This window comes from Phoenix dactylifera, chromosome 11, assembly GCF_051530095.1.
Source record: "Phoenix dactylifera cultivar Ajwa chromosome 11, Ajwa_hap1_PhDact_Kaust_v1.1, whole genome shotgun sequence".
Classification (NCBI taxonomy): Eukaryota; Viridiplantae; Streptophyta; class Magnoliopsida; order Arecales; family Arecaceae; genus Phoenix; species Phoenix dactylifera.
Genome location: NC_143200.1, coordinates 29,273,391 through 29,295,419, shown reverse-complemented (window position 1 = coordinate 29,295,419; position 22,029 = coordinate 29,273,391). Strand labels below are relative to the sequence as shown.

General features: G+C 39.0%; 1 protein-coding gene and 1 long non-coding RNA gene across 5 annotated transcripts; one reads left to right on the top strand and one right to left on the bottom strand.

Moving 5' to 3' along the window:
* The first annotated feature begins 2,314 nt into the window (after window positions 1-2,314).
* LOC103721522 (uncharacterized) lies at window positions 2,315-8,932 on the top strand. Of its 4 annotated transcripts, none has more exons than XM_008811773.6 (6): window positions 2,315-3,352; window positions 5,387-6,678; window positions 6,940-6,990; window positions 7,074-7,172; window positions 7,744-7,899; window positions 8,577-8,932. In XM_008811773.6, the coding sequence occupies exons 2-6, from the start codon at window positions 5,455-5,457 to the stop codon at window positions 8,706-8,708; spliced, it is 1,662 nt and encodes a 553-aa protein (XP_008809995.4). In that variant the 5' UTR covers window positions 2,315-3,352; window positions 5,387-5,454; the 3' UTR covers window positions 8,709-8,932. The 4 variants fall into 4 exon arrangements, with proteins under 4 accessions (XP_008809995.4, XP_088563935.2, XP_088563937.2 ...); XM_088707809.2 differs by having other exon boundaries at window positions 2,340-4,093; XM_088707811.2 differs by lacking the exon at window positions 8,577-8,932 and adding an exon at window positions 8,324-8,411 and having other exon boundaries at window positions 3,216-3,352.
* Window positions 8,933-13,329: 4,397 nt separating this feature from the next.
* LOC148700770 (uncharacterized) lies at window positions 13,330-20,327 on the bottom strand. The gene is made up of 3 exons (XR_015971566.2): window positions 20,203-20,327; window positions 19,645-19,761; window positions 13,330-13,527 (listed from the first exon to the last, which is right to left on the bottom strand). It is a non-coding gene; the product is annotated as an uncharacterized LOC148700770 (long non-coding RNA).
* Window positions 20,328-22,029: the final 1,702 nt, after the last annotated feature.

The following is a 22,029-nucleotide window of genomic DNA, read 5'->3' as shown; positions in this document are numbered from 1 at the left end:
AGCTATTGCAGTTTAAGTAGGAATTTAAAATTTGAGGGACTCTCCATGCCGTTAGGATTGGCTATATAGTGGGCTTTGACTGGTTAGCCGGAGGTTTCACGACGAGCTTTCACTGGTTGGCCTGCCACATTATCCGTGGTCGATTCCGAGATGTAATCAGCTAAGATTCTTAATTATTTTGAAATCTCTTATAACGAGATTCTATGTTATGAATCCAATATTTTAATATACACAAGATTTCATAAGATTACTATATTCAAACCCTATGTTGGCTTCTGAAATCTCGCTCAAACACACATCACCTCAGGATGTTTTGTGTCCAATACAGGAATAATTTATGATCTGAAATTCCCTTCTTACTTATGCCTGCATAGAAACTACATGTACCAAAGCAAAAAAAAAAAAGAAAAAAAAAGAACAAAAAAAGAAACTACATGTATTATAGGACCCTAGTAATTAATTCTAGAAAAATATCATAGACTTACCATCCTTGACATACAGGACGGAATACTCCAAACTGTTCCAATACTGAAATACTATTTCTTTCTTACGTCCTCCACTTCAATATTATACCCGGAGGAAAGCAGTTAAAGTAGCCTTCTGGCAAAAATTCCTCCAGCTTTTCAAAGAAAAGAAACAGCTCAAAGCTGATGGTCTCTTTTTTTCAAGTAATCATCATCCCCCTTTTTCCCCCTTCTCTTCGGAAAAAATTATGCCCCACCAAGAGGAGATGCCTGCTTTGAGAAGAAGGCACTTCGGAAAATAATACAAATAGAAGCATGAAGAGGAGAAGACAAAAGAAGGGGCAGGTGGATACTGGACAAGGAGAAAGGCTAATGACATGATTTAGTTTATGGATGGATTAGACTTGGCTAATGGTTTCTTTAATCAGCTAGCCCATGGGAGATGTTGTTCATTTATTAGTAATGCCATATGTCCCACCTGTCTCTCCCTTGCCAATTCTCTACATATGAGTAATGGCAAGAGAGAATTGATGTAATTTACAAGGATTATGAGTCCTTTTATAGGATAAATTTTATATCTTGCCTTTGTGTACCAGTACCATGTTAAATAGAAGAATTAAAAAGGAATCTGTATTGAGAGTTTTAACCTTTTCACCTTATTCATATTTCATCCTCTTGATTACTTCAAGAATATATAAATCCCATATCACACATGAGTAATGAAATTATCTTCACATTTATGATGATGCCGCAGTTCACCAAACTATGCAGTATATTTAGTTTGCCAATCATTTTGGTCGGTAGTAGGCGTTTTAGTTGACTTATACCATCTAACAGATCTCTTCTTGGAGAAGTCATAGGCTAGATTTCTTATAGCTAGAATAAACTAATGCAAGAGGAAGTAGTGGGAAATAGTCTTTGAAAATTGTGCACTTGTCAAGTTGCTTGCATTTGCGTGCCTTATCATCTTGATCATGTCACATTCACCTCAGAAATGGTTTGTTTTTTTAATTTCTTTTGAAATACACTGGAGGGACAAAACCCTACACAAATGTCTGGTTTCTCATGATCAATATATTTGTAAAACAGGGAGTTGTAACCAATAACAGTGTTGGCTTGAACATAGTGTATTCTAGTTGAAATCAATAACTTAGATTTTGGCTTTATAGCTTTAAGTAAATACTGTTGATGTGCAAAATTTGCATGGATCCCGAAAGGAAAATATCATGCAAGATTAGTTTGAAAAAGCTTATGCTTTTTTATTATCACCACAACTATTCTAGTGAAATAATTTTATTCACTTCTTTCTATCTTTGATATATTCTCATTGCTAGAGTAAATGTAGCTCCAAGCACAGATGGATAGTGATTTGAACTACGATGCTAGTAATTGATAATGCAGCCAATCTACGAGTTCACATGTTAAAAGAAAAGTGTGCCATATGCCAAAACATCTCCTCATATTTCTGATAAACTATTTAAATCAAATTTCAAATCATCAAATTATATTTTCATAAAGCGTTAAAAGGTTATGTTTCCATTTTATCTTTTTTTTTCCCTTCTTCCCCCTTCTCCAGAAGCTAAATAATAAAAGAATATTACCTTATAATTTAGGATGATAACGAATAATCATAAAAAAAAGGATGGAGGAAGGACAACATTGCTCAATGACAGCATATGTGCAAAGAGCCAATATAAATAATCTTACTAATTAAATTATCAAACGAGAATTGACTTAAAATACAAATAATATATCAAATGACTAATAATCGGTCAACACACATCATGATCGTGGACCCTTTTGGTCGAGGTCAGTGGAAGAGACCTGTAGGGTCCACTGAACCCAAAATAGGGGAGGGTGGAATAGTCTTCTCTCGGGAGAGAGGGGGGAAGAAGAGAGGCCGGCGGCATGAAGCAGCGACGGGGCAAGGCCCGACGCCTTTGTTTTTTTTTTTCGAAAAAGAAGGAGAGATCGAAACGAATCGGTGAAAGAACCCTAATGCGCTTCTATTACATCGTGGTTCTGGTAGCAGCAATTAAGGCAGAAGAACCAAGAAAGAAAGCTCGCTGGATTGATTTCCTTCTCTTTTGTCCATTTTAATGATTCCATTCCATTCCATTCCGTCCGAAAATTTCTTATTGAACTTTTCGTTTTCGCACCCCCTTCTTTCTCTCATTCGATACCCTCACCGGCGCATGAACCCTGAAAGAAACAGAGAAGGAAATTTTGGACGTTTCCTAAAGAAGCGAGGCAAAGATTTTTAGCTGGCTTGTTTCTGGAGCGGAACCCGTGTGATCAAATCACGTTTGGTAGGTGAAAATGGTGTCAAAATTGGATCTTTTTTCTTTCCGCCCGCCCCAGAACTTGACTTTTTTCGTCCGAAAATTATAAAAATTCGATCTTTTCCAACCAAGTTCCGAAGTAGTTCAGAAAGGGAAGAGGCAATATTAAAAAGAGAAAAAAATTGATTCGGACCAAAAAAAAGAAGATAAAAAGGTGAAAAAAATTCGATTTTTAGTAATCTGAGATGATAAAAAGAGGGAAGTAAATACGAGATAGAATCAGTACCCAAAAAAAAAAAAAAATGCGTGATAGAAGGAGAGTAGAAGATCCCGTTGGTGCAGTCCGCGCAAGCTTGGGCTAACAACCCCAGCAATCCCGGTCCTTAACTCCCTCAATCTCGGTTCAGATCGTACGGCTGGGATTCGATCTCTCTGGTGTTCAGTTTTGGCCCCCTTGGACTTTGCTGGGTGGGGGAACTATTTAAGCGTTGGATCGCATTCGCTCGGTACGTTTCACCTCATCTCTCTCTTTGCGTAGCGATGGCTTCCGGCTCTCCTCTTGCGTGTCGAAAACGCCGCCACCGGACGATATGTGGCAAAAAGGCGGTATTATTCTTCTTTTTTCATTCCATTTGATCGGTTTTTGATCTCTACTATCTGAAAAATTCCAGTTTCTGCTTGAAAGGTCGGATCTTTGGGTCAGGCCATGTGGAATTTTGATGCTTAGAACGTTTTCTTCGCCTCAAATCGCGACCTTTTTGATCGAATATATGACGTGTGACAGTGGCTGTAGTGAGAATAGCTCAAAGCTCTGCTAAATATGGGAGTCTCACCTTTTTGAACAGATCAGAGCTTTGGGTTGCATTGTTTTTCTCAGGCATCTGTCATGTAATATGGCTTTCCCTTTTGTGGATGATTGGATATATGTCCGACTTTGATGGTTTTTGTTCCATTTTATGTTTTTTTGGTTTATAACCTTATTGGATTTTGTTTTGTTTCCACTTCTCCGTGAGTTGATGATCTTTCTTCATCATTACTGGAGTTTGATTTCTAAAAAAAGACGTTTTTTTTTCAATCTGTTCTGTTTGTCGATCATCCATGAACAACTGAGGAAGGGGAGTTTTGATTCTTTGAGAATTGAGATGCATGACCTTCTGGATATGTTCATGTTGTAGCATTCTAGCTGATTCTTTGAGATGTATGGCTTGTTGGATAAGTTTTTTCATTGCTTGATCAAAGATTCTGATCTCCGAGTTGTTGGCATCTTGGAAAAGAATCAAAGAAACCATCCCAACGTTACCCTGAATTAGAGTCATGTTTCTGTCATGATGGTACAAGATCAGATATGTGAGCTCCTTTAGAGACTTAAATTTTGTTCCTTTTTTATTTATGGCTCTGTATTTTTTCACCTTTGTCCGGTATTGTTATCTCGATATATTATGCTCTGTCTGCTCTATTGTAGGTTAATATAGATTTTTTGCTTATAGGAGTGCAAATACTATGCCAAGTGAACACATGCAGATTGGGGTTCAGCCTTTACATATTTTTCCTTGAAATTATGTTTCATCTCCACAAGAAATTTCACACTGTTCCGTCATCTGGGTATCTCAGTGCTGTGTTTTCTTGATGATCTGCCGCTGTCCAGAGAAGATCTGTATTTTTTTTTTTCACTGGCATTAGCACACAAAGCTGAGATGAGGGCAAGGCGTCAAAGTATTAACAATTACAGTGATACCCAGTAGAAATGTAGAAACTGCTGCAAATAAATTTAGCATTGCAACAATAAGGCACGAAATGCTTCCTTTTCTTAATCATGCATGTTTGATACATGTACGAGTGGGATGCATCATGTCATCATCTCTGAAAGTCTTCAGATTTCAAGAAAGTACTATGAATATTTTTCTAAATGTTTGTTTGGTTTCACAAGCTTGAAATCTATGTATCCTGTCGCATATAGTTTGCCAACCAATACTATAGTTTTGGTTGTACATCCCAATTGAATTTGTTTACTTTATCCTATTTTCTCTCAACCGCCTTGGTCTTTTTTTCAATTATCAAAATTCTCCTGCCTCACCATTTGCATATGCCACGAAGCTGTAAGATGAATTAATATGTCTGTACCACTATATCATATTGGATATATCAGTCTATGTAGGACTTTTGGGGGCAGGAGATTTGACTTCACTATGCAATGTATTAGATTAACTTCTGCTTGCAAGATTTGTGCTATTTTTTTGTGCGATTTATGCTTCAGGTGCAAAACATAAAATAGAAGATATGAATGCTTTGTTTATTTGTTTTATTTTCAAATATTTTATGTAAATTTATTGATCTTTTTTTTTCTGGGTTGCACTTCTCCCTTTTAACTACCGCTTTTCTAGTTTTTTTCCCTCTTTTCATTCATTTGCAAGCACTGTTTTCTTATGAGACATTTGCTCGTTGTAGGGTCCTCACTTCTGATTATTGGTTGCAAAATGTGACTTTCTACCTTTACCCTATTGGACCCAGAGTTCATGTTTTTTGCAATACCACTATGTGCTCCTACTTGTATTTTATTTTCTTTATTGGTACTATTTTTCTTACATAATTAGAAATTTCCATGTTTGCTATTTCTTCATGTCTTTGAATTGCCATCTGCAGATCTGAGGAACCACCCTGTGCAGGAGTATTGAAATTTGCAACACTTATCTCCAAATTTTAATTTTCCAATGGATGAATATGTGGGTAAGAAAGCTGCTGGAGGGCGTGGTTTTTCTAGTAAAGGGTCCGGCATTGGTTTTAGAGATCAAAACCATGAGGATAGAAGCATTCAGTATTGCAACAGATTAGGATGCAGCACCAGGCTTAATTCCACGAAAGGGGCCCAAATTGGTGACCTAGGAAAAGCCAAATATGTAAAGGCTGCTCTTCGCTCTATGAGCAGTAAGACTGTTGCAGGAAACTCTTCTAGATCATTATCTTCATACAGTGGCTGCCCAAAGTCTTTCCAGGAACGACAGAAGCAAACATTACAGCGAGAGAAGGCTATAGCAGAAAGCAGTAACAGCCAGGGGAATATTGAAGATTCAGAGTGCAACAATATGCAGCATTTCATAGAAGAATCAGATATCAAATCACAGGAGATAGATGATGCAGAATTTTCAGAATCCAATCCCACAAAAGTTGGCATTCAGATGTTATTCCCAGATTCGGAGGAACTTGAGTTGCCGATTCTTGAACAGGTATCTACAAACACATCGGAGTCGTCAGGTGTTCTTCCATCAGGTCCTTCATCCTCTGACTTCAGTCACAATAGGCAGATTGATGCAGTCGGCAAGAGACCTTCTGGTGGAGAGAATTCTGCTGCCAAAGGCAAGGGCACAATTGGCCCCTCAACTGGAAGACATGCATGTTCTACACCTACAGGCATTTCTGGCTTCAGTCGATCTCTTCCAGAACATCTAATGCATCGACAAACTTTGTTACCGATCAGGAGCCAACCTACCACCAGGGATGATGCCGTTTCAGTTAGAACCTGTCGAGCTTCTACTGGGGATGCTAGAACAATGCTATCTGAGCAAGGGGTACATGAGCCTATTGTGATCGCTCACCCGCAGCAGAATCAAGTTTCTATCTCAGATGCTGTTCCAGAAAGCTCATCACGATCATCTTCCATAGAGTTGCCACATGTCTTGCTTAATTCATCTGGACGTTCAGGTTCAAGTAGCAGGGCTGCTCGAAATAGAATGGTTTCTTGTCCTGAAGATAGCAGCATGCATGCTCTCCATGACTCTTTGGGAGATAGAGATGGCTACACATCCATCAACATGGACAGAATTGAAGACTCTTTGGGAGATAGAGATGGCTACAGATCCATCAACATGGACAGAATTGAAGACATTTTGGGAGATCTAGATGGCTACAGATCCATCAACATGGACAGAATTGAAGAGGTCTTTTCCCAGTTCTGGAACAGCCATACCTTGCCATATACTTTAGTTGTGCACGGTTATTAGATGGAATCAATATTTTTTTTTCCAACCAAAATTCTTTCAGAAAGGATTCATGGATAAAATCGTTTTTCTTTTTCATGTTGAGTGAAGATTAAATTAGTTTTTCAAATTTGCTATGTATGCAGTAATTGTGTATGGACCATACTATGGGGTCTGAGAATTTGAATTCGAAGCATGACTTATGACACATAAACATTGCAGGTATTGTTGGCTTTACACAGGATCCAACGAGACGAGGAGTTAACATATGAGGTTGTCAGTCTGTGTTCTAATTCCTGACATCTTATTTTTGTTTGTTAACTAAATTAACTAAAAGAGGCTTTATTCTCTTGCAGCAATTATCGATGCTAGAGACAGATCTATTTTCAGGAGGCCTGGGCTTCCATGATCGGCACCGGGACATGAGAATGGACATTGATAATATGTCCTATGAGGTACATTCTTTATCAGCCAATGGCATCTGGAGTTCAGACATGAATCTTGTAGCCATGTGTCACTTCAATAAAGAACTTTAGGCTCTTAGCTTTTTTTCCCCCATATGTGTGCACGTGCGTGCGTGTTTCCCCTTCACTTTTCCTGGGAAAATCTTTTGTAAAGAGTAGTAACTAGTGAAATTAGTTCCTTTCTATTTTCTTACTGAGAATCAATCCTTTCTCTAACACATGACCGATCAGTTCTTTTCTTTTTTGGCATGTCCTTTCTTTTTGTTTTCTGCCTAAAAAGTGTATTTAACAGTCAAAAAACATGCGCACGTTTTGGATAGCAAAACCATAGAATAGTCATTATTCTATATAATCCATATGTTTCTTTCCATTTACCAAAGAGATAGGTTTAGTTCATGGAGGCTTTCAACATGGGGGAAATTTCATGTTTTATTGACCCATATATATGTTATGATATTAATGCTTTGTATAAAGTTGTCCTTAAGTTTTGGAATGTTACTTTAGCTTTTATTTTCGTTTAACCTGTATATACCTGAGAAGCTCAATAATGCTTGGTGAACAGGAACTGTTAGCCCTGGAGGAGAAAATGGGAACTGTAAGCACAGGGCTTTCAAAGGACCAAATGTCAGGATGTCTCAAGAGAAGCACATACACTCCTGCTTCTGAGGTCTCGGGAATCACTGGTTCTGGTGATGATACCAAATGCAGTATATGCCTGGTACTTACATGCTGCTCACTGACATGCTATGAAATTAATTTTTGATGTAGAAATATTGTTATGGAATTCTAACATTGTAAAAGCTCCTTCAGCTTCATAGTTCCACAAACAGTGGGCAAGTCATTTTATGGTTTCCAACTTTAGCTCATTTGATATGCCTGATGTTCATCACAAAGTCATGAAGGTTATTCCTTCGATATGAATTGATACCACGATGTCTGCATTGATACATTCCAGATCAGCCCCGGCATTTGATGCTTCGTTCATCAACTGATTGATCTCTAAACTTTGTGGAGCTCTGTCATTCTGTGTGACCCCATGCGATACTAGCTTTCAGTTTATCCTTACCTTAGCATCACAACTATGGACATGCCTTCTAGTTGAACTTTAATGAAAACCAGATTGTGCCCATTTGCTATGACAGGCACACTGATAGTGGGTAGATTGCAGCCCATACGTTTGTGGTAAGTGGGCTCATAGTGCACAATCATATTGCATGATGCATAGCCACAGATACCTCACAAAAACTTAAGCAGATCAAACGAGCACTCTCACAAAACAGTATGTTTGGTTTTTTTTTTTTTAATTTCATTTTATCAGTATTTAGGTGGATCTTGAGTAATAGAATTCTGCAGTATCTCTTCTCTAACTTGGATGATTTGCTGTTTTCCTCTCAGGAAGTGTATGTCACTGGAGATGAGGTGGGCACATTGCCATGCGAGCATCACTACCATGTGGCCTGCATCCATCAGTGGCTTGGGCGGAAGAATTGGTGCCCAATTTGCAAAGCATGGGCTATTCCTTCTTAAACCTCATCCGAAAGTGAGGAATCAGATCTTCATCCATCTGGAGGCAGCTTAGAGAGTCCCTCCCTGTGCACAGAATCTTTTTATACTCTAAAATAATCCTAGAATTGCAGTACCTTCTCTAGGTTCTAGTCCAAATGTCTACAAACTTCTTCTTCTTCTTCTTCTTTTTCTTTGAAAACGATGGAGTAGAAATATTGATATCAGGGTGTTTATCTTCTGTTTCATTTGTTTTTTGCTAGTGCTTTATATATATATATATATATAAACCATTTGCATGCTTTAAGCCAGAAGCTCAAGTTATCATATGTGAAGGCTGACATCACGACAGGGTTATGCATGGATGAGTTGAACTAAAATAGCCATCTTCTTATTCTTAGATTGACAAGGCGTACCATCTGATGACTGGAATTCTCCTACCAGAGTCGTGCTCTGTGTGGGGCCATAGCAGAGTATCTCTAGTGAGGCCTCCTGTCCTGGCATTTAATGGTTAATCTTCTCATTTTGTTTACTACGTATATCCTTTTTTTTATTTTCCCCGAATGAATAATGTGATATGGGTTCTGGCTGTATGTTTTGCACCAAAGAATGATTCACCTTTTTTACCACAATATCCGCTGTTGGATCGCACAATAGCAACTACAAAATCTGTGCAGGCATATGAAAGAGAAAGTTTAGAGTGCTTTGAGATCTATACAAGGCATGATCCGACAGCCGATTCATTCTTTCGTGGGAAAGATGCAACCCAAACCTATGAGATACCATGAGGGCTGTTCCTCTGGTGTGGGGCACTTGAGATGGGATAAAATAGGCAGCCTCCAGCCTCCTGATCGGTTTTAGAAAGGAACAAAACTGATCTAATTTGCCAAGTTAGGTTGTGGTCCCAATACATGGACCGGTTGGCTTGGCAGGTCAGAGATTTAGATCCTGTTTGGTTGCCTGGATAACGAATCCTTGGAATTATCCATTAATGTTGCATTGTTGTGGGTGAAACAGAACAAAGAATTCCTTTTTCTTGTGGGGATTGAGGGATCTTAGAGCTGCTCCGTTTCATCAGAGTCTTCTGTCCGATAATTCTCTCTCGCTCCCCCCCTCTCCCTAAGTTTCTGATGTTCATAGAATTTTTTTCATAGATAACGTATGTGGGCATCCAAAGAGGCACTTAAAGCTGCGCTAATCTATTCCTCTTTCTTAAGTTTCTGCTGCTCTTATCCCTCAGCTTCAGAATTCAGGTGGAGCTGATCTATCTCTGGCTTCCTCGCCTTTATTTCCTCGTACATGTGATTGTTGGCCGTTCCCATAAAATGACTGCTCAGAACACAAGATCCAGGGATTTACTCAACAAACGCCCAAGTATCATCGTAGGTGAGCATGGGAGATCCATTCCCATCCAATTTAAATCTGAAGAGTTTCATTTTTCCTAATGAGATCGCAAGAGGCAAATCAAAAGTATATTTGTAGATAAAATGCGAGATTGGAAGGATATACCTTTAAAATTTCAGCCTTGCTTGCTGACATAGACAGCAGTTTTTGAGTGAACAAAGTTACAAAGCATTCGTTGCAGGAAACACCACTCAGAAGTCAGAAACCTACTACATTTTAGTGGCTGAAGGAGACTTGTTTATTCTAGAGCTTCAAAATCAATGCACAATCAGCACTCATCATAGAATTATACTATAAGAAGAACATCCAGATGAGACATTCAGAATCTGAAGACTAGTCCACCAATTTAATAAAGCGTATTCGAGCCCAAAGGATTGTTCGCCGATATAAATGGAAAAAGTAAATCCACATGGACTGTTGATTCAACAATGAACACATAAAAACAGGAACATCATTTCATCATATTTAAGTATATATAACAGTCCGATTTGCAATCAAGAAAAAACTGAAATAAACATATGCATATAAATACCTAATGGTCCCCGTCATTATCATTGAGACAAATAATTGAGCAGAGCTGAATCCATATTAACAAATGCGTAGTTAGTAGTGAAGGGTACAAAGGCCCCAAATCAATGTTCGCCAAACCAGTACGAGCCGTACCGATTGGCGGACGGGATGGTATGGTATTAGTTCGGTACCGTACCGACACAGTACGCTTGGGAATGCTGGTTTGGAATAAGCACACCAATTTTTTTTAAAAATTTTTTCAAGTTGATTTAATTGGTAATCAATTTTTTAAATTTTTTTTAATGATTTTAAGTCTAATTTGATGTTTTTTTGATATTTTTTGATGTTTCTATAATTCCAATTTAATCTAAATCTTGCATCTTATTATTTTAAAATAATACAAAATATAAAATGATTAGTGAAATGTTGCATGCTATAAGAAGCAACATAAAATATCTTCAAATCAAGTAGTAAGGTAAAAGATATAAAATAATATAATCAATTACATATATTTAAAGTACAACATACACATTGATATCTAAAATTTTGTCGAGTGGCGATGCCTCTCGTAGATATTTGGATCATTAGTATAGTCAAAAGGTATATCAGCCCACCCCTCTAACCAAGCGGCGCAGTATTGTATGTTCATCCTATAAGGAATGCGCTCCTGATTATAAGGACTCTTAGATCTCTCACTAAAGCTCTGATTTTGAGAGGTATCTCACGCTGAAGCTCTGACTCTGAGAGGTATCCTCTGACTGATAAATCGGCTGTGAAAGGGCCCAAAACTCGACCCGTAAGAGTCAAAACCCGATCCGTAAGATGGTTCGAGCTACGTAGGGTAGTAGCCACCAAAAGATGCCTCAGATGCACATATCTATATCTATATTCGTATGGGTCATTGGTTGTCTGTTGCTACAAGTAATAGGATCCAGTATACGACTTGAAACCTGATATATCTATGGATCCTACTCTACATGCGAAATCATCTGTAGCTGCATTGCGTCATCCTAAATGATCTCAAGGAGCCATCTCCTATATGTAATTGGATCCTCTTGGACTCCACTAGATCGTGCACCGTGGTCCCTATTCTGTGTAGCATGCGTAAATTGAGACTCGTTGGTGAATCAAAGACCACCCTGCGGCTGTCTCACAAACAGTGGTCTTATATCCTCTACTTTCTTTCTAGTCAGTAGATCTATGACTATCAGAACTGCTGCTCCTGGTTTCTAAATTTGAGTGAACTGGCTCCTCCTCTACAATCTCCATTGGACCTACAAGTGCCTTTTGTTTTGTTTTTTTAGTGTCCTCTAGTTGCTTTCTAACACTTCATGCTACTCGCTGCTTTCTAACACTTCATGCTACTCGCTGCCTGCTTACTCTTCGTGCTACTCATTACCTGCTTACTCTTCGTGCTACTTGCTGCCTGCTTACCCTTCATGTCCTCTTTGTTTGGCTATGTTGGAAGAATGTATGTTGTACTTCTGACTGAGTCGACTGGGTAGCGTAATGACCTCATCTAAGCATCTCTCGATTGTATCTTTGAGAGGATGTCTCAGACAAGGAGTCATGAGGTGATCGGCTCCTCTGTTACTGACTTACTGTGGCTGATTAGCTGGAAGGATTCGTGTAGATCATCCATAGATCTACAACATATAATAAAATTAAACCCAAATTAAAAATTTTGGCATGACCTCTCGTTATTTTGCAAATTTCAAGCTATTTTTTCAAACCCTAAAAATATAGGGAATGAGATAGGAAAGAGGAAGCACACTTTATTTAGGCTTAGATCTTTCTTCAATCGCGCTGAATCGATGTGATTTCACAAATTAGAGAAAAAGGGGAGTGTTTAGCCTTCTTACGGCTAAATGAACTTCATAAAAATACTGTTAGGAAGGCCTTAAGCCTCCCCTAAACTTCCCTCGGTTTTGAACATGGTCGACTCGGTGCGAGCCAGATGCCACTCGCACTGAGTTCAAACGGTATTGGCCAATTCCGAACGGTTCTGGCCGATTCAGGCCTTTTCCGATCAATTCAGTCCGGTTCGATGCTGGAACCGATTCTAATAGGCGAACCGACCCAATTTCTCACAAAGTCGGCTCGGTATGGGCCGAACCGGATGGTTTGGTCCCGTCCGGCCTACCTTGTCCCAAATAATACTAGAGCTTCTCCAGAGATAAGAAGGGTACAAAGCCACCACCAATTATGAATCTAACGCAGCATCATTTATTTTTTCAAACCATTCTCATCCATCATGCCTACATATATGGAAGCTCGTTGTCATTGTATAAGCTATCGAAGATGAGATTGTGTTTAATGGATTTAAATTGTACTGCTGGGTTCGCCAGGCTGGCATATTTTCATTATGATCGATGTTTACAAGAATGCAGAATCTGAGAACAGAGAACCACGTCATACCTGGATACCAAAAACAAACACCACTTGTAGCAGCATGTTCCTCCACTTTCACAGAGATTTCAGATGCATTGTGCTGATCCGCAGAGAAGCAATAATTTTCAGCATCAATATTCAAAACCTTTCCTAAATGGTATTGAATTTGTCAAGTTTCAATTACAATCTGAAGCTGTGTGCCATCATTATAATAGCAGGTACCGCATAAATTGAATAATTTCCTGCAAGGGTTCAGAGAGCTTTTTCTCTGAAGTTGGCAAAATGAACCCGATGAAGTCTCTTAAAATTTTCACAGAACATCTAGAAACAAACTGAGGCATGAGACGAGAAAATGTATATATAAAATTAGAATATGAAGGCAAAATGAAATATAAATTTGCTTACAGCATTCTTTGCAACATTATCTTAAAATGTATGCAATAATGTCCAACTCCCAATTGCACATTGTTCTTCCACATGGCATTTTTAAGCAGTTATGGAGTCCCAAAAGGTAAGCAGTAGGCATAACCGCTACAACCTGTTTCACCCATTTAATAGAAGAAACCAAATGTAAGCACCGACTACCATTTCAGGAGCTCTTAGGATCATCACTTAACATGACAGGTTGAAATATGAGAATATGCCCTATACTATTCTGGAGCCTGTAAATAATCAAAATTTTGATACCTGCCCGATATCCAGAACTCTCAAAGTATATGAGGGGTATAACACAAGTTTCAAGATACTTGCCATATAAATGCAATACAACAACAGAGCACTAGTGTATGAATGTTTCTATGCTGATGCAGTTACCCTACCATGAGGAGCAGAAAAGATCTGTTCTTAGTTAATGTTTTCATGAACACTGGCAATCCACCACTCTCATTATTGTGGAGTGTGACTACTGTCTTTTGCTTGGACAGCTCTTACATAATGAATGGCAGGCCCCTGATCTTTCAGTCCTCCTCCATGACTGCAGGACAGCTGATTTCCAGGCAGTCAAGCTTCAAGCTTCGACTTATTCCCTTGGACAGCTCTTATATAATGAATGACAGGCCCCTAAGATCTTTCAGTCATCCTCCATGACTGTAGGACAGCTGATTTCCAGGCAGTCAAGCTTCAAGCTTCAACTTACCTTCCAAGAAGCCAATACGGGTGCCAATAAGGCTGCCAATTTCTGCAGAAGGCTGGGCGAAGAGTTTCTCTGGACTAGTGACTATCCTGATGTAATTAAACAACAGTTATGTAATGATGTATCAGACACTTATCTAGAGCAATATGCCATTTTATGCTTCATAATATCTGATGCAGTTTTTGACATTCTATGTTTCCTCCAAAAACTAAGCTTCAAAAGATGCCACATATTCTGTTTAATTCCACCCACCATTTTAACACCAAGTTCTCTCATTCATCCTTCTTGCCGATCCCAGAAAATAAATTCATAGCTGCTATCATGCATTAGACACTCTTTCACAAATCTCTAAACTAAAGCTTCGAATATAAGGAAACAAGGTTTAGATGGAATTTTATTTTGAGGATCCACTGATGTAAAAAGGACTAACGTGATGAAAGAACACACTAGATGATATCCAACAATGATGCAGTGACCAAGATGTATGTAATATATTAAGATAATACAAAATTCTTTAATAATTATTTCTTTATATTCTTGGATTTAGATTTAAATTGAATTTAGGCATTTAGTTTATGGATTCAATTTTCAATGTGATTATTTTATTAACTGTAACAAAAGCTTTAATTTGCATAAGTTGCCCTTATATTTATTTACTTGTCAGTTTCTAGAGAGATTAAGTTGTTTTACAAGGAGACTAAGGAATCACACAAATTTGTATATTGCATACCTATATGAGAGAAAAGTGAATGGATGCATTTAACATGGTTCTGGAAGATCCATTTATTTTCACCCTCTTCTTTGTTCCTTTAGTTACCCTCATCATTTTTTGTAGTTGGCGTTGGATCTGAAACAGATATTTTGTAAGATCTGACCGAAACCTTGACCCTTCAAATTTTCCCAACATTTCCCTGAACTCTTGAATTTATCAAATCCATAGTAGCTAGAAATCCCCCTAAATCAATGTTTAATTCTTTAAGGAACTCGGGCTTTCGTTATATCCCTTCAATGAGCCAACCATGAACAACTCATGTTTGGTTTCAGACTAATTGAGCTTGCTTGAGCTTGATTTGATCGTAATATAAGCCAAGCATGAGCACAGTCCAGCTCACTTGAGCTTGGTTCTTTTACGTGCAAAATAGAAAGATCCAATTACTTAAAATGTAATTGATGGGTTGAACACAAAAAACAAGTTAAAGGATGAGAGTTGATATTTGATCATCTGGTAGTTTCATCATGATATCTGCACCGAAATAGCTTTGACATTGATAATTGATTTGTAAACCAAGTCTCCTCAATTTTCTCTCATAATCCTTAAGGAAATCCTGGAGGTCCATGCCTAAGAAGATCTAAGTGGATACTGATTTTTCCACTTTCATTTGATTGGATGGTTTGAAGACCATTGGTGCATGGTGGTATGCCAATCAAATTGAATATCCAAAACAAGCTACATGAGATGAGGATTCATCATAAACTGGCAAGATTAATCTTCAGAAAATTTCAAATTGATGATGAGTTCTCAAAAATGAGGGAACTTTGCTGCAAAAGCATGTCAGATGACAAAGAATATGAAGATGGTAACATGAAAATAAGCTACAGTGATAGTCTAGTATCTAATTTAATTAAAGCATTTCACTTATGGATTTGATTTAAAGCTGGCTTAGGAAGTTAGTAACAGACTCTTTATGATTCTAGTCATTACTGTGCAAAGTTAATTATCACTCTAGTATCAAAATAAGCTACAGTGATAGTCTAGTATCTTTATCACTCTTTATGATAATTCTAGGAAGTTAATTATCATGCACAGTTTCACTTACAGGGGCATGTTGGGTTGCTCAATGGGCTATTTTCGGAAGTGGTTGAGGGGAAACACAAGAATATAGGCATTTTCAATTAGATTTTTATGAAATTTGTGGGCCCACTTGATAGGGTCCCCTGTCATTAACAAACCTTTCATATAATTTGACTGAAAACGATACAGGAACCTTTTTGTTCTCAGTACTATTTTATTGACTTGTCCTCACATTAACCCATGTTTTACAAAATCTCTAGGAGCCTTATAAACCTTATTACCATCTTTTTTGAACCAACTTTTTGGAATTTCATGTCCAGATCTGTGTCAGATCTGGACAGCACAACATAAAGATTTGTCCACCCAATACCTTTAGGGCTGTCAACGGGCCGAGCTGCTCGGGCTCGGCTCGGGCCCGGCTCGGGATGTGACAGAGAAGCAAAAGGAGGATTGCTAGAGACGCAGCTACCTGTGAAAGACCGTGGGCAAGCATATATCAATGGACTGAATCTCAGCTCTGCCCAAGGTGGGTTTTGCACTTGGTCATAAAAGCTCGGCTCGGGCTTGGCTCGTTAGTCAAACGAGCCCGAGCCCAAGCCCAAAATGAGGCCCGTTTAAATCCGAGCCCGAGCTCGAGCCCGAGCAGCTCACGAGCCCAAACGAGCCCAAATGAGGGCTCAGACCAATTAACAATTTAATTGGGTCCCAATTAAACTTGGACTCAACCCAATTAAATTTTATTTGGCTTAATCAATTTAAATCCTAATCTGATTGAACTCAGTTGGATTTAGATTAGATCCAACCCAAGCTAACCCAAATCCATTTAATTTTTTTAAATCGAATTAGATTGGTTCGGATTCGGACCCAACCCGTTAACCCGAACCCGAACCAATAACCCATTCCCTCCACCTCCTCTCTCTTTTTATTTTTTTTTCTTCTCCTTCCTTCTGGGTTTTTCCAGAAGCTTCCCGCACCCGGTGTGGCGGTGTCCCTCCCCTCTCGCCTTCCTCCTCCGCCGACCGCCGCCGATGCCTCGCTGCCTCCTTCCGCCGCCTGGGAAAGAAGCACCCGAGGCCCCTCCCCTTGTTTCTTCTCCGTTTCTCCCCCTCCCTTTTCCTCTCTTTGCCGACTCCTCCACCGGCGAGACTGCGACAGAGGAGGGGATGAGAAGCCCTCCTCCACCGGCGAATCAGGGGAGGAGCCGAGGAGTCCCTCGCACCGGAGGGTCAGGCCACGGCCGGCGGCGCCCGCGGCCGAGCCCGCGGCTTCCTCGGCCGTGCCTGCGGCCGACGCCCGTGCCGGCAGTGCTCGCGGCCGAAGCCAGCGTCCGCCGCACGCGATGAGGTGAGTCCATTCTTCTCTCTTTTTTTTCTTTTTTTATTTCTTTCTTTCCTTCTTTCTTTTCTTCTTTTCTTTCTCTCTCTCCTTCGTTCTTCTCTCCGACGACGAACCGTCGGGACTCGGAACCGAGCTCGGCTGCTCGTTGTTCTCTCCGACGGAGATGGGGACGGGGATGGGGATGGGGATGGCCGGATGGGGATGGGGCGGGCTCGGGCTCGCCGCTCGGGCTCTGGCTCGGGCTCGGGCAAACGAGCTTTACGAGCCCGAGCCCGAGCCCAATACAGGGCTCAGTACCGAGCCCGAGCCCGAGCCAGGAAATTTGTGAAACGAGCCGAGCCGAGCCTGCGGAGGCTCGGGCTCGGCTCGGCTCGTTAACAGCCTTAAATACCTTCTGGCTTAACTTCAGTTCATCATGAAGGTTTTGAATAATCTTAGATAGTTTTAGACATCATAATGAAAGATTTTTCTACCGCTAGGACAATCTCTTCAAATGCCACAAAATAAAAGGTTGATGTATAAACGTATATAACTATTGGTGTGCCCTTTCCACTAAAAGATGTTCTTGCTACTACATGTATTAACCTCAGCTTGTAGAGTTACTTTCCAAATTAAAGGGAAAACATCCTGATTTCCCCATCGCACAACCATGAAGGATGGCAAAATTTTCTGAGATTTTAACTGGGATCAACCAAAAGACAAACTGTTGGAAAGAATTGATAAATTCCTAACATAAAGAAGCCTTCTTGAGACTAGCTATTTGAACATGTAATTACACAGTCATTTGTCACCAGCTTAACATAGAAAGATTCATCCCCCATAGATGCATAGATACAAAACATCCTTCCTCAAGAACACATGTCTAGAGACCTGAAGGTGACGAGATTGAGGATCAACACAAACCCTTTTGTTTGCCAAAATAGGAGCCTGACCTCAAATATCAGGGGCAGTAGTTACACTACTAATTGGTATATTTATTTATGCATCAATGACGATAGATGCATTCACCATAGTTCCAGCATTACGGCAAACCCGTGTCAAATATATAGCGGATTTGGGTGCTCTAGCCAAACGAATCCTATTTCAGCTAGAAGAGAGTAGCTCATGCCCAGCAAAGTCCAATCGTAGAATATCAAAGTATGTTTCCCCGGAGTGGTTCGACGCTTATGTGACCAAAGCTGGAAACAACATATAAGTAGCCTAGACCCATGCACTGTGAATATTGGAAAGCACCTATAACATAATATATAGGTGAAGCAGTTGCCTAACATTACTTCAACATATGGAAATAATGAAAGAAAGAATCAGATACAGGAAATGTCTTCTTCCATGTTGCCTTCAGGGGAAGAATGGATGGTTCGATAAAGAAACTATCCAAATAGTTACATCATCATGGGCTTCGCAGCTAATGCATTCAAACTCCTGATTAATAAGCACAAAAAGCCTGTCACAGCTATACAAAATACCAATGTATTTGCCCCAAAGGACATGTTTCAAGAAGTAAACAAAGATGAAACAACCACCACCACCACAACAACATTAGCATTAACAATAAACAGCAACAACAGTAGCAATGATGGCATACGGGAAGGTGGTGGTTTGAACAGAAGCTCCAACCTCGCTTTGCCAATACAGGATACATTCCTGGTACCCGGGATCCTACTGGTTTCTTACTCATATAGTATGGTACATATGGTATGATACAGTGGATACATCCCTTACACCGACACAAGGTTTGGAGACCCTTTTTCTAACACCCAGCCATAGCACCACCCAAAACAAGGTGATACGGGTCAGTATAACACCAGGCAGAACCAGTTGGTTCCACCCAGCACAGACGGGTTTAGCCCTACGCCATATTGAACCTCAGTATTGTACCAGCATCCCATTAATAGATACAATACACCCAGCATCAAGCACTACGGCCCGCTACAGCGAATCATGGCTCTAACACTGCGGACAAGGGCTTATTACACTATAACTTGATTTCAATGGATTGATAAACATGAGTTTATTGTTAATCCGAGTAACTTTTTCTTTAGAACATATTATATATAACCGTGAGGTTAGGCGGACTTCCACCAATTTAACAATGCACAAAGATTACTTAGGTGAGGCATTCCCTACATATATAGACTTAATTAACCTAAAACTATCCAAAAATATAATTAAGTTATATCAAACAAGCATAGCACTAAAATTTTCTTCAAAAGAAAACAGCTTAGCCAATTATGCACTTTATCTTTCAACAGCAGTAACAGTCTTTCTTTTGCCTCTTGCACTTCAAGCATACCAAGGGAAGCAACTCAGTAAAAGCAAAATAAATAACTTATTTCTTTGCAAAATAATCAAATTAGACTGGAGAATACACATTGAGGTGATGAAAAATTTACGTGAGCGCTTCAATCATTTTTTCAGAGCTCCAAGTCTGCCTCTTCTGCCTACTGGTATCTATGCTTTACTCAGCAATTTCCACCATCTTACAGCCTGAATTGATTAATAGCTTTCACCTGTGAGCTCAATAACAACGATTTAAAGTTAAAAATCACTTCAAAGCGCAAAAAAAGAGACGATAAATTTATATTTCACAATTCACATAGTACTGAAGTTTCAGAGCTAAAGAGTTCTGTAAAAGTTGTAACAAACTGAAGCATGAGAAATCTGCAAAACAAAATGCATGAAAAACCTGAAAAAAAAAATAAGAGAGCGGGGGGCGGAGGGGAAGAAGAAAGTTGGATTTATAACAGATATTGCATAAAATGGAACAAGAAAGACTCCCAAAAAGAGGTCCCTAAGCTTCAGATTCGTGATCTAAAATCTATATTCTATTCATCATTATTGTTTACCTCAGTAAAGTCATAAAGAGTGATGAAAGCTTTACATAAGATGCTGGGAACTAGTTTTTTATATAAATGTTTCTTTCTTAGATAGAGACACCTTACAAGACTTACCACAAATTTGCTGCCCCCTTTCTGATAAGAACATTTTCAAGATCTTCACGGTACATACTTATATATTGCAAGTCAAATTCCTGCAGGGTTTATCAACAAACATTTCTAAAGCAGGTTGAGCTGGGGGAAAAGCCTTCCAAGTAAAAAAACAAAAAAAGGATTCTCCTCTATTATTTCTATTATAGCAAGATGCTAAGAAAATTTATAAGTCAACAGCAAAAATCATGGTCAAAAAATGAATATAGGAACATAAACTTCTAATATGAAAAATGAATCTAATGAAACTTAACATTTGCAGAAAATGGAATCAGCAAACTGGGCCTAACTGAATCTGAAATATAGTGAACTATGAACAGGAGACAGGAATAGAAATTACAGAGGTATGATTCTCTTCATTAATCAGAAAAAACAAAATAAGTTATGCAGCATAAAGCATCAAGCCATGGCAAAAAGAAGAGCAAAGGATCAGAGTAAGTAAAGAAGAAAAAGAAGCAACTATAAGAAAAACAAAATTCAATGCAATTATCTTACCTACTTAACAGGAACGAGCTAAGGTTGCAAACTTGTAGTTTCCCTATGCCAAATCAGAATTGCATTTTTTGTTAGGAGGTAGCTATCAACATCTATATGGCAGAAAGCAGACGCCTCAGGATTTTTTTTTTTTTTCATTTTTCTTTCAGCTAAACAAGAGGTTTTAGTCATTTGACAATAGAAACTAATATACAGGTGAACTTACAGATCCCATTCTCTTCCTTTATAGATATTCCAATATATTTATGAGCATCTTCAAACATGAGATAACTCTGCGCTTGAGGATAATTGATTCGTAAAAGCAATATTGAGGGACATATTGTACATATCTTCAATAGATACCAGCATGTTTTGCTCACATAATTGCCACCAAATAGCTGGTACTAACAATTTTTTGAACATTTAACGCACCTCATTTAATCCAACTGCTTAAACAGAACCAAACTCAGTCCACTTCCACTCTTACATGGATCTTGCAAAATTATTGCTTGGTATTTAATAGGAACTTTTTCAAAAGAAGTTATTCATAGGACTACATTGAACAATTAGATTCATCTAAGTGTTCTTTAACTTCTAGTAATTCACTCTATTAGGAAAGATCCATGAATACAGAGTTAAATTCATCCAGAAAAGCATCCACATCGTAATGCAATAAGATCAGGAACATCAGGAAATGACAAAAACAAACTTCTTGCTTCACTTGTATCTTTTTGTTTGTTGTGATTTCAGTCCTGGGGCTTCAGGACAGAGAAAAAAGAAACATTTTTGGCCGAGGTTATGTGCAATTAAGGACAAAAAGGTATTTCAATAGTTGATTCATAGACTTAATGATATCATTGTCTGCTTGTCCATATGTGCATGCATGTAGGAACCCATATGGACATGTGTAAGTAAGGATCTACTAAGACACACCTCTCACTCTCTCTCTCTCTCTCTCACTTACACATACAATTTGAAATTCTAGGATATATTTAGATGCTTCCATGTGTGCATAACTTTTCTGGGAGAAAAGGGAAGAAAGCCCATTCACATTAATCAAAAATGCATGATTGGCTCTGTCCTGTAAAATTAGTTCCTAAACCCTGTAGGATAGCCCAGGCAAGATTTGGCACAGCCCATTGTGAGTGACAGGTACAAGGAGAAGGGGCGTGAAGCAGTAACCGGTCACATATTAGAGACAGTTAAGGATAAAGAAAAGTTGGTTAAAAACCCATCATTGCCATTTATCAATACAAGTATACAGGGAAAAAAGGGATAATGTATCAGTAGAGCAGATCAGAGACAGACAGGCATTTG

Coding starts and splice junctions, on each gene's coding strand:
- LOC103721522 (XM_008811773.6), top strand. CDS start 5,455: ATGGATGAATATGTGGGTAAGAAAGCTGCTGGAGGGCGTGGTTTTTCT. Junction 6,679..6,939: donor ACATGGACAGAATTGAAGAG/GTCTTTTCCCAG, acceptor TAAACATTGCAG/GTATTGTTGGCTTTACACAG. Junction 6,991..7,073: donor ACGAGGAGTTAACATATGAG/GTTGTCAGTCTG, acceptor ATTCTCTTGCAG/CAATTATCGATGCTAGAGAC.